The 15,186-nt window shown below is 33.1% G+C and overlaps 2 protein-coding genes across 2 annotated transcripts; both read left to right on the plus strand.

The window, feature by feature from the left end:
• The first annotated feature begins 463 nt into the window (after positions 1 to 463).
• On the plus strand, positions 464 to 3,987 carry LOC100788029 (uncharacterized). The gene is made up of 4 exons (XM_003549235.5): positions 464 to 886; positions 1,304 to 1,489; positions 1,728 to 2,147; positions 2,509 to 3,987. Exons 1-4 carry the CDS (start codon positions 533 to 535, stop codon positions 3,388 to 3,390), a joined length of 1,842 nt encoding a protein of 613 aa, XP_003549283.1. The 5' UTR covers positions 464 to 532; the 3' UTR covers positions 3,391 to 3,987.
• A 780-nt stretch (positions 3,988 to 4,767) lies between these two features.
• Positions 4,768 to 6,421, plus strand: LOC100788566 (glycosyltransferase BC10). The gene has a single exon (XM_003549236.5). The coding sequence runs from the start codon at positions 5,027 to 5,029 to the stop codon at positions 6,269 to 6,271; it is 1,245 nt and encodes a 414-aa protein (XP_003549284.2). The 5' UTR covers positions 4,768 to 5,026; the 3' UTR covers positions 6,272 to 6,421.
• The last annotated feature ends 8,765 nt before the right edge of the window (positions 6,422 to 15,186 follow it).

The following is a 15,186-nucleotide window of genomic DNA, read 5'->3' on the forward strand; positions in this document are numbered from 1 at the left end:
ATCGTGCATTCTAAAAAATTGATGTATTGGTTAGGAGAACTCATAATTAATTCTCATTAAGTGAAAAATTGGTTGAACTAATAACAATCCTACATGGTAAATGGAATTAATATCTGATCGATAAAATAAAATTAATATTTGATCCAATAAATTGAAGATAATTATGACTTCAAGAAAAAAAAGAATTGTACCTTATTAACTAATCATTGTAACCCACGTCATTATCTTTTTTTTTTTCTTTGGTCCTCTCCCACTTCACTCACCATCCGCTGAAGGATCACTTTCATTTCATCCACGTGGTTTATATGGAGAACGTTTACCTTATTTCAACCTTCATAACGAGAATTAAAAATTATATATCTAAACTCTAAACCAAACCTAAAAAAGACCCTAAACTAGCACGTGACTAATATCAAGCAAATATGGTAGATATATCAGTATACTATAAATTAAATGCAACAGTTCCTTGGTTAGTACAACATGGTGACCCAATTGAGGCATTAATTTTCATATGAATGATTAGTACATTACCATGGTGATGGAGTATTGGAGACCATGGTTTTGGGGGCACACCGACAAGTACTACGTTGTTAAGTTGAGTCAATTGAGGTTAGAATTTGGAGCAACGTTGGGTGCTGCAAATGACAAGATAATTGCAATTCAGATTACAGGAACAGCTACGAAGAAAGGGAAAGTTTCTTCTTCTTTTTCTTCTTCAACTCGTACCCAGAAACTAGGATCCATTCACACCACCTTCCCCCAAAGATTCATCAATTCTAAGGCACCAACAATCGTGTGGGACGCACGTGACTTCTGCGGGTTTCATCTCTTGCTCAAACATAGGTCCCTAAGTGGCACGTGCCATATGGCACTTCATGTCTTACATGTAAGAACATGTTATGTTTTTAAAACTTTTATTGTTAAATTTTTAGTTATCTGTTTAATTTTTATATATTACCACAGCCTCCACTAACCGGAAATTATAGTTCATATAACTTTCAGAAATTATAAACTTACATATAACTTTCAAAGTGCATATGTCAGTTTATAATTAGACTTAGATAACAGTGTAAAATTTTTTATACTATCAAAACACATGCACTATGTTTATTGTTAATTGTAATACCTTATCAGTGAAAAATTATTTATACTAATTACTTGTAATTATTATAAAAGCCAATAGTTTTCAATTACCTGACACATTAGGATAGCATAAAAGTTTAAAAAAATTAGTGTTGGTGTGTTCCAATTGAGTTCTCTTCTTTATGTGTTTGATTAAAATTTGTCCAAAAATGAAATGCAGGGGGAGGGTGATGTAGGAGAATATAAACCTGAAATGGTGATGGGTGGAGAAGTTTCCATGAGCGTTACTATGGCAGAGTTGATGGAGGGGGAGGAGATGAAGAATGAGTCAAATTGTTGTCAGGTTCAAAGAACACTTCCAATCCAATTGAAGGTGCATGGGGTGTTCATGGAAGCTACACTTTTGGTATGCTCTAATATCTATTTAACACAGTTTCATTTTAATTAATTAGTTGTACTACTACCACTATATTTATATATGTCCTCATGGGTCTTTACTCATAGAGGCACATATACAGCAAAGTCGTTAAGAAAATAAATAATGATCTCTTAGCTGTTTGTTAGTTTTTTATTTTATTTTTATGTGTCCGAACTCTGCAACTCTTATGGATAATTAATTGATTAGTAATACTTTTGATGAGCAGGTTTCATTGAGCTTATTGAAACTGAGAAATTTTCATGATGACTTGCCTAGAGCATTTGTAGACAAAGTGACATGCCTTGGGGAGAAAAATAATGGGAAAGTTGATGATCAAGTTGAGCAATGGAGTTCTTATGAATCGGATGAGTTATCTGTGTGTGATTCAGATGACTCATCTGATGAGTCCACCACTACAACCACAAGCAGTAGCAGCAGCAGTAGCACTAGCACTGCAATTCACTGTAATGGGTCAAGTGTTACAAGATCAGAGAGGTTTGTGGACTCAGATACAGAGACCTTTTTGGACACAATGCAGAGGAGTTGGTCCATGTTGCCATGGAATAGAAGCTTCGAGGGATGGACTTTCAAAAGAACCTCCTCAAGTAAACGAGAGCCTTTGACCTCACATTCAACTCATTCCATGGTATGTAACAATGCCATTAACATCCTTCAATATTCTTTGTCGTCCACATTAATCCTTTGATTTATATAATTGTTTGAATTTAATTGTCATGCATCATAAGTATAACACTGCTAACTAATAAAAAATCATTGTTAGAATGACTTTTAATGTAGTAGTTATTACAAAAGTGATTTATAATTAGATGACATTATGCTATTGTGGTTTCAGTAAATTTTAATTAAACGTTTGTTTTTTAATCATATTTATCCTGGTACTTAACAGCTTCTGTGAATCATCTCATTTGTTAACATTTTTTCAATGAGCTTAAAAAATGGTTACTTTTGTAGACTAATTACCAATGGATATTGTCAACTTCTTGCAGGGACCATACTTTGATCACAATAAATGCACTGCAAGTGGCTGGGAAAATAGGGAACTTTGGAGTAGAGATGGGAAAACAAAGCTCAAAACCAATGTGTTCTTTGCTTCCTTTGATCAAAGAAGCAAAAAAGCATGTGGTGAGAGTGCATGTACAGCACTAGCAGTGTGCATAGCTCACTGGCTTCATTCCAACCACAACATGCCAACAAGGGCTCAATTTGATAGCCTCATCAAAAAGGGTTCCTCTAAATGGAGAAAGCTGAGTCATAGTGATCACTACCTAAAGCTTTTCCCTGATAAGCATTTTGATTTAGAGACAATCTTGGAAGCCAACATTAGGCCACTAGTTGTTATCCCTCAAAATTCCTACACAGGATTTTTCTCCCCTGAGAAGTTTAAATGCTTAGAAGGAGCCATGTCCTTTGATGATATTTGGGATGAGATAACTAGAAATGATGGTGTGGTTGATCATGAGCCAAGAATTTACATAGTGAGTTGGAATGACCATTTCTTTGTTCTGAAAGTGGAAGTTGATGCTTGTTATGTGATTGACACTTTGGGGGAGAGGCTTTTTGAGGGATGCAAAAAGGCTTTCATGTTGAAGTTTGATGGTTCAAGTTTGATGCATGCAAAGGGAAGTAAGAAAGGAAGAGGTGAGATAGTTTGCAAAGGAAAAGAGTGTTGTAAAGAGTTCATCAAACGCTTTCTTGCTGCCATACCACTTAGGCAACTAGAAGAGGAAGAGCAAAATAAAGGGACTGTCTATAATCCTTATTTTCACAGGAAATTGCAGATTGACTTCCATTATAGTTTGTTATCATCCTTGTCTTCAGTTTCTTCAATTGGTGAACCTTTACAACCTAATTATATAGCAAGACATTAGTTATATAACTCAATTGCTAACCTTGTGAGTCTTGAGCAATTGTTACAATTAGAAAACCAAAAAACCCGGCTTCTTGTCTGAAGACAAAATGTTCAGGTGAGATAAGTCCTAAGCACTCATTAGGATAAGGTAAGCCTCAAAGCTTGAAGAGTGTTTATAGAAATACTTATAGATAACCTATCAACAAGTTCCTTGCATTGGTAATAGGCTTCGAACTTAAATTCTTGTAAGATGAGTCTTATTCTTAAAAACTAGACCAACTTTCGTTGGCAAAAACTCAGCTTCTTTTCTAGCAGAGTTTGCTGGCAGCTTCTTTTTGGTGACAACTACTACTAACCCTTTACAAAGTGTGATTTTACTGGATTGAGCAACCCAAATATCCATTAGCATCACTCAGAGAATAAAACCTTTGAGGCTGATTCTTGTTAACGTTGCTGTATTTAGTGGAGTGGATCTGAATGAAAAAGAAAAGAAATTGGTCTAGTGTATGTACACAAGTCCTTGTACATGTACATTTATGGTTTTATTTTTTCCATCCACTTTTTGTCCACCATTATTTACTGATAAAGAAAGGGGAAACATGAATGGAAATCCTTATGAAATTATTTATTATCTTATCTTTTTCATTGCAATTTGAAATTTTCACTTATCCCATTCTATTTCCTTCTTAATGAAACATCATAGTACCTAAGTTCCCAAGTTCATTTCTTGGTGTATATACATGTTTCTTATTCCAAGTGTACTGGTCATTCTGGACAAGTACTCAACATTATATTTATGATTGATGAAGGCCCTATTTATGCATGTGTCCATTCATTTATCTAGTTTATATATACTGAAGGAGAACGCTGATGAATACACAAAAAAAATGACTTCTTCGCTCGAACTCTAAAAGGGTAACAGGCATTGGCTTCATACAAAATCTTTAAATCAACTGATGAACTCAATGCATAAAATAAATCTGAACTTGATCAAGTCACATAGCCAAAGGCATTAACAATTCTCTACAATCAATGTTTCATTTACCAAAGAAGAAGGAATCAATTTCAACATTAAATCACTCATGTTATGTATCTCTGTAAGTCTCGTTAAAATATCGGTGATTACACATCAAAAGAGTTTATATTACCAATCAAGTCATGTGTATCACACTTAATTGGTAAAACATATCCTTAATTTCAATATTTTAGACTAATCATATTTCTTAACTTGTGAAAATAAAAAATAAAAATCCTTAAAAGTCAATTGATTTAAAATGAAGAAAATTTGTTACTGATTCTTTGATTATAAATATAATAGTGTTTATTTCGAGACTTGGAGTCAAACGGTGCTCGTTTCAGCCTTAAATACAAACTTTTGTATCTTTGCGAGACCAAACTAACAACAGACAGCTTTGGCCTACGTGTTACAAGCATGCACAATCCAACACCACACCACAATTCACAACGCACATCCACGTTTCCAAGGCATCCGAAAATCCAAACATTAAAATTAGAGAACTCAATTAATTCATATCATCAAACAACAAACCCCCTTCACACTCAAGTCTCAAAATCTCCATGACTCCACCGTTCCAATTTCAAACATTAAATAAAATACCAGCAAATGTAAATACACAAACAAGATCCTCGAAACAATGCTACTATCTCCCAACCCACTTTCTCTTCTTTGTGCACTCCTTCTCTGCTTACCTCTAGCCATAGTCTTCACCACCAACACCACACATACAACAACAACCACCACCCCCATCATCCTTGACATTCCAATGCCTCTTCCCAAAAACATTACCATCCACGAAAATCTAAACAAAACATCATCATTATTGTCACCATCACTAAATATCCAAGATGACGAGCTTCACAAAGTAATCACTCGTGAAAAAAGAAGACCCATTGGGCCCAACAAAAAATCATTACTAACATCATTGTCAGTACCTTTATCATCACCATCACCGTCTATGTGGCAAGAAAACCGCCATGACGCCCTATTCAAAGCAGCCATGCGCGTGAATGCAAAGCCCACAAGGCCAAAGAAGGTAGCTTTTATGTTTCTAACCAACAAACCCCTCCCATTTGCGCCACTATGGGAATCTTACTTCAACCAAACCACAACATCAAAGAATCTCTTCAACATTTACGTCCACGCGGACCCAACATTTCCCTACCACGCGCCCTTCTCCGGCGTGTTCTTCAACCGCGTTATTCGCTCACAACCCACCAGGAGATTCTCCCCCACTCTCACCGCGGCAGCGCGTCGCCTACTTGCACACGCGCTCCTCGACGACACTTCCAATTCCCTGTTCGTGCTACTCTCTCCCTCTTGCATTCCTCTCCACTCGCTCAACTTCACCTACCACGCGCTTCTCCGCAGGGGCAAGAGCTTCGTCGAGATTCTTGCCAATGAAGCAGTGGCTTACGACCGTTGGGCGGCGCGTGGACCTCACGTGATGCTCCCAGAAGTGAGGCTCGAGGAATTCCGTGTGGGGTCGCAGTTTTGGGCGCTGACACGTCGGCACGCGCGGCTTGTCGTGAGTGATCGCGTGCTGTGGCCGAAGTTCAACGTGCCGTGCGTGCGGTTTGACACGTGCTACCCAGAAGAGAATTACTTTCCTACCCTTCTGAGCATGTGGGACCCGCAGGGATGCGTGCCGGCCACGCTCACGCATGTGAATTGGACGGGGCGTGTGGACGGGCATCCTCGCACGTACGAAGCGTGGGAAGTGGGGCCCGAGCTGATTCGGAGGATGAGGGAGGATAGGCCTAGGTACGGTGACGGTAACGGCGACGGACGGAGGGATCCGTTTTTGTTCGCGAGGAAGTTCGCCGCGGACGCGTTGGAACCGTTGATGAGAATTTCGAACGGCGTCATCTTCAGGGACTAACGGCTGAAATGTGATGTGGATGTTGATAGGTAAATATATACATACATGTATCCAACGAAGAAAGAAAGGAACCAAGCTACGAAATGTATAAATTAATTTAAAACAGATATTTCATCTTTGATTTAAGCGTATAAAATAGATATTTCTACATCTTTGATTTTGATTGCAAATTTTGTAACAATTGCATTTTATTTAAGAATATTATTTTTATATATAGGAATTCAACACTCGCACGTATTATTCAATTAAGTAAATTAGATCTCTTAGTATTTAAGAATAATTTATGATATTAATAAATTTATAGAAAAAGTTAAACGTATAAAATATATATAGTTTATTAAGTTTAAGAATTATATTATATTTAATGAGTATTACTTAAATACTATGTTTATTAAATATAATATTTAGTCAGAAAGTTAAGTTTAGAAATAAGAGTGAAATTATTATTATTATTATTATTATTATTATTATTATTAGTTGCGAGAGGCATGTAATTCCTTTTCATATATTTTAACTAAAAAGAAAAACTTAGAAGTTAAAAAAAAAACTAACAACATAAAAATTGATAAATGGTCCAACGAAATGTTGATGTGTATACTAAATGGGGATATTCATTTACTATTCCTATAGATATATACATATACCAATTAATGAATGATGAGTTTAATGTTAATATACAAACGGTTAAAAATACATTATTATTTAATCATAAATCATTATTTTAAATGCGATAACTTATTATAATTGAATGATTCTAAAACTTATTATAATTGAATGATTCTAAAACTTTTTAGACTTTTTACTGTGATTGAATGACTCTAAAACTTTTTACACTATTTACACTATAACTGCATAATTTTTTTTATTACTTCATATATATTTTAAGATATATACGGTAAAAATTATCTTACTTTCATTGTTTTAATTTTTTAAAAAGGAAAATAATAGTTTAAACAATAGTAAAAAATATAATTATAATGTGCATTTTAATATATATATATATGTATATGTTATTTTTAGTAATAATTACATTTTTCAAAATTTAATAAATATTATAATTGATATATTCTTAGAAAAATGATTGTTTAATAATATCACATCATATTTATCAAATATAATACGTAATCAAATTATATACGGAAAATTTAAGAGATAAACTATTGTATATTTCTATACTATATTATTATGTATATTTTATATTTTAAAATATGTTTTATAAAAAAATAACAGAATTAAAAAAATTAATGTATTAAAGCATATATTATATTTGTTGAATTTAATAAGCATATTCTTATGTAATAAATATCACATTTAATATATTGTTGCTAAATCGGTCAAACTACATTAAATATTATATCTTTTAAATAAGGTAAATGATAATCAGTGTTTTAAACAACTTATATAAACGTTTTTAGTGGGAGCCGAGAAATTTTATGTCGTTAATTGTATTTTTTTACGTTTTACTATAATTTTTATAATAAATATTTTTTTAATTTCTTAATTAATATCCAAACCACACTAATTAACAAGATTATTTAAATAAAGAATAAATAAAATATATTATTTATGTCTATAAATATCAAAATATTTAAAATCTATTATTAAAAAAATTTCCGATATATTTTTCTTCCTCTTCTTTACCCATTCCCTCTCTTCTTCCACTCAAACTCAGAACCTTTGAATCATAGGGTCCATCCAAATCACACAAACAAGTCATCCACCCAAACCTATAACAAATCAAAATGCAAGAATCAACAAGAAGTCATAAATGCACTTCACTCATATCCAATCTTCAAACAAGTGGTGGTTGAACCAAATACAAGTTAATATTTAGAAAATTGAAGCTTTAGAAGAATAGAAGGAATTGGTAGGGTTCAACATTGAACGTAGATGATTCAATTCAAGTGTTTGTGAAAGGAAAAAAAAAAAAAAAGCAAAGAGAAATACTTGATACAAGGTTGATCTCGTAACAATTGAATTGACAGAGAAGCTTTCGAACCAAGTGCGAGAAGATTATTGTAGGGGAGAGAGGGGGTGATCATCGTTGGAGGTGCGGTGACTGTTTGGTTTGAGATGGTGGCTGTTTGGTTGAAATGTGGTGGTTATGGTGTGGCAAATTGACCACATTGGGTTTCATTTACAAACTATTTCTCAATAAGGGTCCATTTTGAAACATATTGCGCGGGGTTTGTTTTGGTAAGCATTTCGCCAGCACGATCAGCCAGTTCATCCACGTGGCAGCTTGGAGTGCATGTGCATTTCGCCATTGGGGTTGGCGAAACAGGCTTTGAGTATCCTGTGCATGTTTCGCTAGTGGTGTTGGCGAAACAAATTTGGAAAGATTAAAAAATCGTTTATAATTATAAGATAATTGATGCTAATAAATGTATTTATTTTATAGCATAATTGATGCTAAAATCGTTTAATCAAATCTCTTAATTGATGCTAATAAATATATTTACTTTTTTTTAGCATCAATTAATATTTTATTTTATAATTGAAAATGATTTTTAATCAAATCTCTGCTAATAAATACGATTTCAGCACCAATTTTGCCAATGAGGATGACGAAATCCACTCTCTGCACCTATTTTGCCAATGAGGATGGCGAAATCCACTCTGCGAAATGCTGACTGTTTCGCCAACCCCAATGGTGAAATGCACTCCAAGCTGCCACATGGACAGATTCGCTGATCGTACTGGCGAAATGCTTACCAAAACAGACCCCCCGCGCAACATGTTTCAAAATGGACCTTTGTTGGGAAATAGTTTGTAAATGAAACTCAGTGTGATCAATTTGCCTTGGTGTTTGATGGTGGTGGGTATGTAAGTGGTGCAAATTCTTGCATTTTTTATTTATTTTATTTGTGGTGATCAGTTACATTAAAAACTATTCCAAATAGTAATTCTAAAATTTAAATTAAAAAAATAATGTGTTAAGTAAAAACTAAAACATTTTTATTTTAAGAAAATGAAAAATATATCGAAAATTTTATAGAAATGAATTTTGAATATTTTGATATTTATAAAGATAGAAAACATATTTTAACCTTACATAAAATATTTATAGACAATAATGAAAATTCATTCATTTTGTTTTTTATGATGATCCATTTTTTTAAAATTGTAGTATTTTTTATCGTTGAGAAAATAACAACAAAACAGAAACTACAAACCTAACAAAGGAGGTTCCTATCAAAACAAAGGATTGCAGCACAGGAGGATGCAAATTATAAATTTTCAAACTATCTCTATACAGAGAGTCTTGCTTAGTTTAGTTAACCAATCAACACATTGGTTCCCTTTCCTAAGTGCGGTAAAACTTTAAGGGGTTTCCTAGATTATTAATTATAGAAAACCAATAGGATCTTGAAATCTATGATTCTCACAAATAATAAATATACATATAATGTGTACCTTTCTCCATAGGAAGACAAGACTTCTCTCCGGTGTACTTTAATTTCCTTGGAAGAGAAGAGAAACAAGATTTTACTTCCTTAGACTATTCTTTTTACCTCTCTACGAGTGATGGCTATAGATGAGAGATCACTTTTCTGTCAGGAAATGGACCTTATTTCAAGTTAGTGGATACTAATCCTCTTTTATAACCACTACTCCCATCAAGTAACAGTTACCTTCATAAACTTCTCCTATTTAACTCAATTATAATTTAGTCCTTAATTATTATTTATTTATTTATCAGTCCCTACATAAGTCACATATCTCTCACATGAGACATTAATTCTAACATTCTCCCACTTGGCTCATGTGACATTACTAAACATTATGGACTAAATAAATAAATAGATTAAACTAACATAATGCGAATTAAAAAAATGACTAAATCGTTCTATACATTGGGTACATCATAATTTCATGATTAAGGATAGGAACCAATTCGAGTCATGACGGTTGTACATCATCTAATCGACATAGTGCCTTCTATGTACTACAAATTAGTCTTCTCCTTAATATGACCATTAGTTAGGAGTACATAATTGGTCCAACATAATGTCTTCATTCAAGACAAAACCTATTAACATTACTCTAACACAAACATGCATGCAAACATAGAGAACAAGTAATCAGAAACATATCATAATTGAGCTCAGAGTGTCACTAAAATGCATAAGATAAATTACACTTAATGATCATCAATAACAATAATATCCATACTTTCAACATGTTCTATAATGTCTTGGGCGGTGATCCCTTATTCAAAGGGTCAGTTATCATAAGGTTTGTGCTAATATGTTCTATTGACACTCTTTGTTTCTAAACTTCTTCCTTCATGACAAAGTACTTCAATTCCACATGCTTAGCACCCTTAAAGTACTTGTCGTTCTTACAAAATACTGCTACAGAGTTATCACAATACATTTTCAGTGGCCTAGCAATACTATTGACAATTTCAAGCCCTGAAATAAAATTCTACAACCAATTAGCCTGAATTGTAGCCTCAAAACATGTTACAAATTCAGCTTTCATATGCAACAACAACTAATGCATACAAAATTGCTTCCATTTGTTTTCATTCCATATCATTTCTAAGACATTGTGCAAAACTAAACTTGTCTCCTTTCTAAATTAGAACATGTGATGTTAAACACCTTTCCATCTTGAATCTCTCCAGTACTTTATTGATATATGTTTTATGAGGTAAGCCTAACAATCCTTGTGATCTATTACGAAATATTTCTATCCCTATCACATAGCTTACCTCACCCATATCTTTCACTTCAAAGTTTCTAGAGAGAAATTTCTTAGTCTCATGAAGAAGACCAAGATCGTTAGTTGTAAGCAAGATATCATCAATATACAAAAATAGAAAAATAACCTTACTTTCACTGACCTTCAGATACATACACCGATCAACAATATTTTCCTTAAATCTAAAGGAAACAATGGTATCATTAAACCTCAAATACCATTGGTGGGAAGCTTGCTTTAAGATTGTATATTGATTTCTTTAGTTTGCACACCATGTGTTCCTTTTCCTCAACTGAAAACCCCATTGGTTGGTCCATATAAACATTCTCCTCTAAATCTCCATTAAGAAAGACAGTTTTCAGATCCATCTGATATAGCCCTAAGTCATAATGGGCCACTAATGCCATGATAATCCTGAAAAAATCCTTTCGTGAGATCGGTGAAAATGTCTCTTTATAATCAATGTCATTTTTCTAAGTAAATCCCTTAACAACAAGTCTAGTCTTGTAACATTTGAGGTTGCCATGAGAGTCATGTTTAGTCTTGAAGACCCACTTACAACCAACTCTCTTACAATCCTTTTAGTAATTGTACAAGGTCCCAAACATCATTATGTTCCATGGAATTTATCTCTTCTTTCATGACATTTAACCACTTATCAGAATTATCACATCTTACAGCTTGTGAAAATGAAACTGGATCGTTATCATTAATGCTTATTGTTTCTGTTTCATGTAGGTATACCACATAGTCATTCGAAATAGCTGGTCTCTTTTCTCTTTGAGACCTCCTTAATGCTACTTCTTGTGATTCTTCCATAATAGGTTCATTATGTATCATAGGCTCATTATTGTGTTGTGCTTCTTCATTATTGTTTGTAACAATAACTAAAGGAGTAATCACCTTACTGCTAGAGGCACAGGTTAAGGAACTTACACTCTAACTTCTTTAATTTCCACTTCTCGTGGAACTGTACTCCCACTAATTTCACCATTTTCAATGAACCTTGCATTTTCAGTTTCGACAATTCTCATACTATGATTAGGACAATAAAACATATACCCCTTTGACTTTTCTGAATAACCAATGAAATATCTATTGATTGTTCTTGCATCCAATTTCTTTCTTGCGGATTATAAATCCTTATTTCTGTCTGGCAACCCCAAACATGCAGGTGCCTTATACTAGGTGTCCTATTTGTCCATAGTTCAAAAGGTGTCTTTGGAATTGTCTTACTAGGAATCCTATTCAAAAAATACATGACAATTTTCAAAGTATACATCCACAAAGATACGGGTAAAGTTGAATTGATTAACATGTTCCTAACCATATCTATTAAAGTTCTGTTATGTATTTCTGATATACTATTTTGTTGTGGTGTACCAGGCATTGTGTTTTGCGCACAAATGCCACGTTTCTAAAGAAGCTTAGCAAATGGACCTGGGTATTGCCCAATTTCATCGTATCTTTTGTAATACTCACTACCTCTATAAGATCTAATAATTTTCACCTTTCCGTCTAATTGTCTTTCTACTTCATTCAAGTAAATTTCTAAGACATCCACTACCCGAGATTTTTCATGCAGTAAGTAGACATAACCGTAACGCGAATAATCATCAATAAAGGTGATAAAATATCTTTCATTTTCGAAAGAACTAACATCAAACCGTCCACAAATATCATCAGTATGCACAATTTCAAGAAGCTGAGTGCTTCTTGTAGCTCATTTTTTTGTATATTTTGCTTGTTTTCCCTTAATACAACCCACACAAATATTTATATTTGTAAAATATAGATAAGGAAGAATTTCATTCTTTATTAATCTTTCCATCATTTCTCTAGAAATGTGATCTAAACGTTTATGCCACAAGAAAACAGATCGTTCATTCACTAAACTACGTTTAGTGCCAACATTATAATGCAGAGTTAAAATAGTTTCAGCATACAAACTATCTAATTTCAATTTACATAAACCATCACAAATAACACTAGTACCAATGAAATTATTATGATTAAATAAACTGAAACACTCATTACCAAAATTAAAAGAGTATCCAGTAACATCAAGTTTAGATAATGAAACTAAATTCCTAGATAAACTAGGTACATAAAGAGTTTCCAGTAAATCTAAACGATGTCTAGTGTCGAGTTTTAAACAATAAGTTTCGACTCTTCCACTGGAGCTTTCACTCTATTCCCCATGAAGATGAACTTCTCATTTGGGCTTATGGTTTGGATTGTAAAGAATCACTGCATAGTGTTAGAAACATAAGTTATACATCCAGAATTAATCCTCCATGTATTATGGGAAACTTCAGTTAAGTTAAATTCAAAACATACATGAGCATTAAGCTCACTTTTCTTTTCAAACCAAGACTTACACTTTAGGCAATCCTTCTGGAAATGTCTTGATTTCCTACAAAATTGACAATTATTGCCCTTTGATACCTTCTTCTGGATTTGCAAAGAGTCGTCATTGATCTTTAATGACCATTTGCCTTTATCATGTTTCTTCATAAATTTCTTTCCAACTCCTTGATTCCCTTGGTGGCTTACATAATGGACTGAGTGACTTCCTTGATTCTTAAACCTTGTTTCTTCCTTAACTAACATATTATGCAATTCATGCACATTCCATTTATCTTTCATGGTATTATAGCTCATTTGGAACGGGCCATACTCAGACGATAATGAGTTCAAAATAAACTAAACAAGAAAGTTCTAATTCATAGTCATTCCCAAGGTTTTTAGTCTTGTTGCAATGTTTGTCATCTGAATGACATGTTCATACATAATACGTGAACCATCAAACTTCATGGTGACCAATATACTCATTAATGTCCCAACAACAGACTTATCAGCTGTTTGAGAGCGCTCTCCCACTAATCCCATAAACTTCTTAGCACTTTCGATTTTAGGGAGAGTTGTCTTAATGTTGTTTGTAGCAGTCATTCTCATTTATATTATGCTTAGTCTATTAGATCTTTTCCAAGCTTTATAATGACTTTCTCTTCATTACTACTAGCATCAATAATAGTAACAAACTTCTCTTCCAACATAGCAATATCAAGATCCAAAACACCGAGATAAAATTGGACTTGCTCAGTCCAGTCAGAGAAGTTAAGCCCATTAAAATTGACACAAATGATACATGAGAATTCAGTGAATTGGAAACATGTATTACATAATAAAATTCACATAAGTGTTTTGAGACATAAAATACATGTCATACATATGATTCATTCAGATAACAACCAATGTATATTGATGTTCTCCTTTGGATGATACACCAACAAACAATATACAAACATGATGATGCTAATAAAAATTCTTAACATTATTTGACAATTAAATATGCACCAATTAGTAGTATCTATTTCCTTTGGGTATATAAATAAAACTAATGATACACACAAACCGTCTATAATTATAAGAACAACTAATCAACCTTTGGGCGATCCATAAATGCCTTATAACAATGAATTTCAATTATCCATAAACCAATAATCATATAATTTAGCATCCATTATTCTATGAATAATTGAAATAATCATTAATTTGGAATTAAATAACCTGATAAATTTGGCCACTTTGGTGACTAACAAATTCAACATACATTTAATTCCAACCAAATATATATGACCTGCACATACTTATTGCTATTAACAATTCATAGTCATTTTATTAATTTCATTCTAGGCCATAAAATAATATTCACATTTATTTGTGTTTTGCATTCAAACACGTTCAAAGAAATATGTAGCATATATATATCTATTGTTACCAATAATTTCAAAGCATTCACGTTAATTTAATTACAGGGTATAAACTTTCAATCCTTTAATCACATTTAATAATAATTTTGGGGAAAAAATAAGCAAGTGGGATTGAAAATAACAAAAAAGGGTTGCAAATAGCAATTTCAAAATTCCTTCGCCCTACCACAAATGTACGTGCCGACGGCGGATGCTTTCTCCATTAGAAATAAAAACTGGCAGTATTAATGGCTTTTTCCACATTCAATATATGTTAAAGGAAAAACCAACACCACTCATTATAATCAAATTAAATTAGATAGCACAAAACGATAAATCTAAAATCTTTCCCCAAATTTAATATATACAATTCAAAGTACCCATTACGTACAAACATCATAAGTTTTTCTTCATTGAACGCAATCAAAATAATATAATTTTACAAATTCA

The sequence above is a fragment of the Glycine max genome, chromosome 17 (genome assembly GCF_000004515.6).
Source record: "Glycine max cultivar Williams 82 chromosome 17, Glycine_max_v4.0, whole genome shotgun sequence".
Lineage (NCBI taxonomy): Eukaryota > Viridiplantae > Streptophyta > Magnoliopsida > Fabales > Fabaceae > Glycine > Glycine max.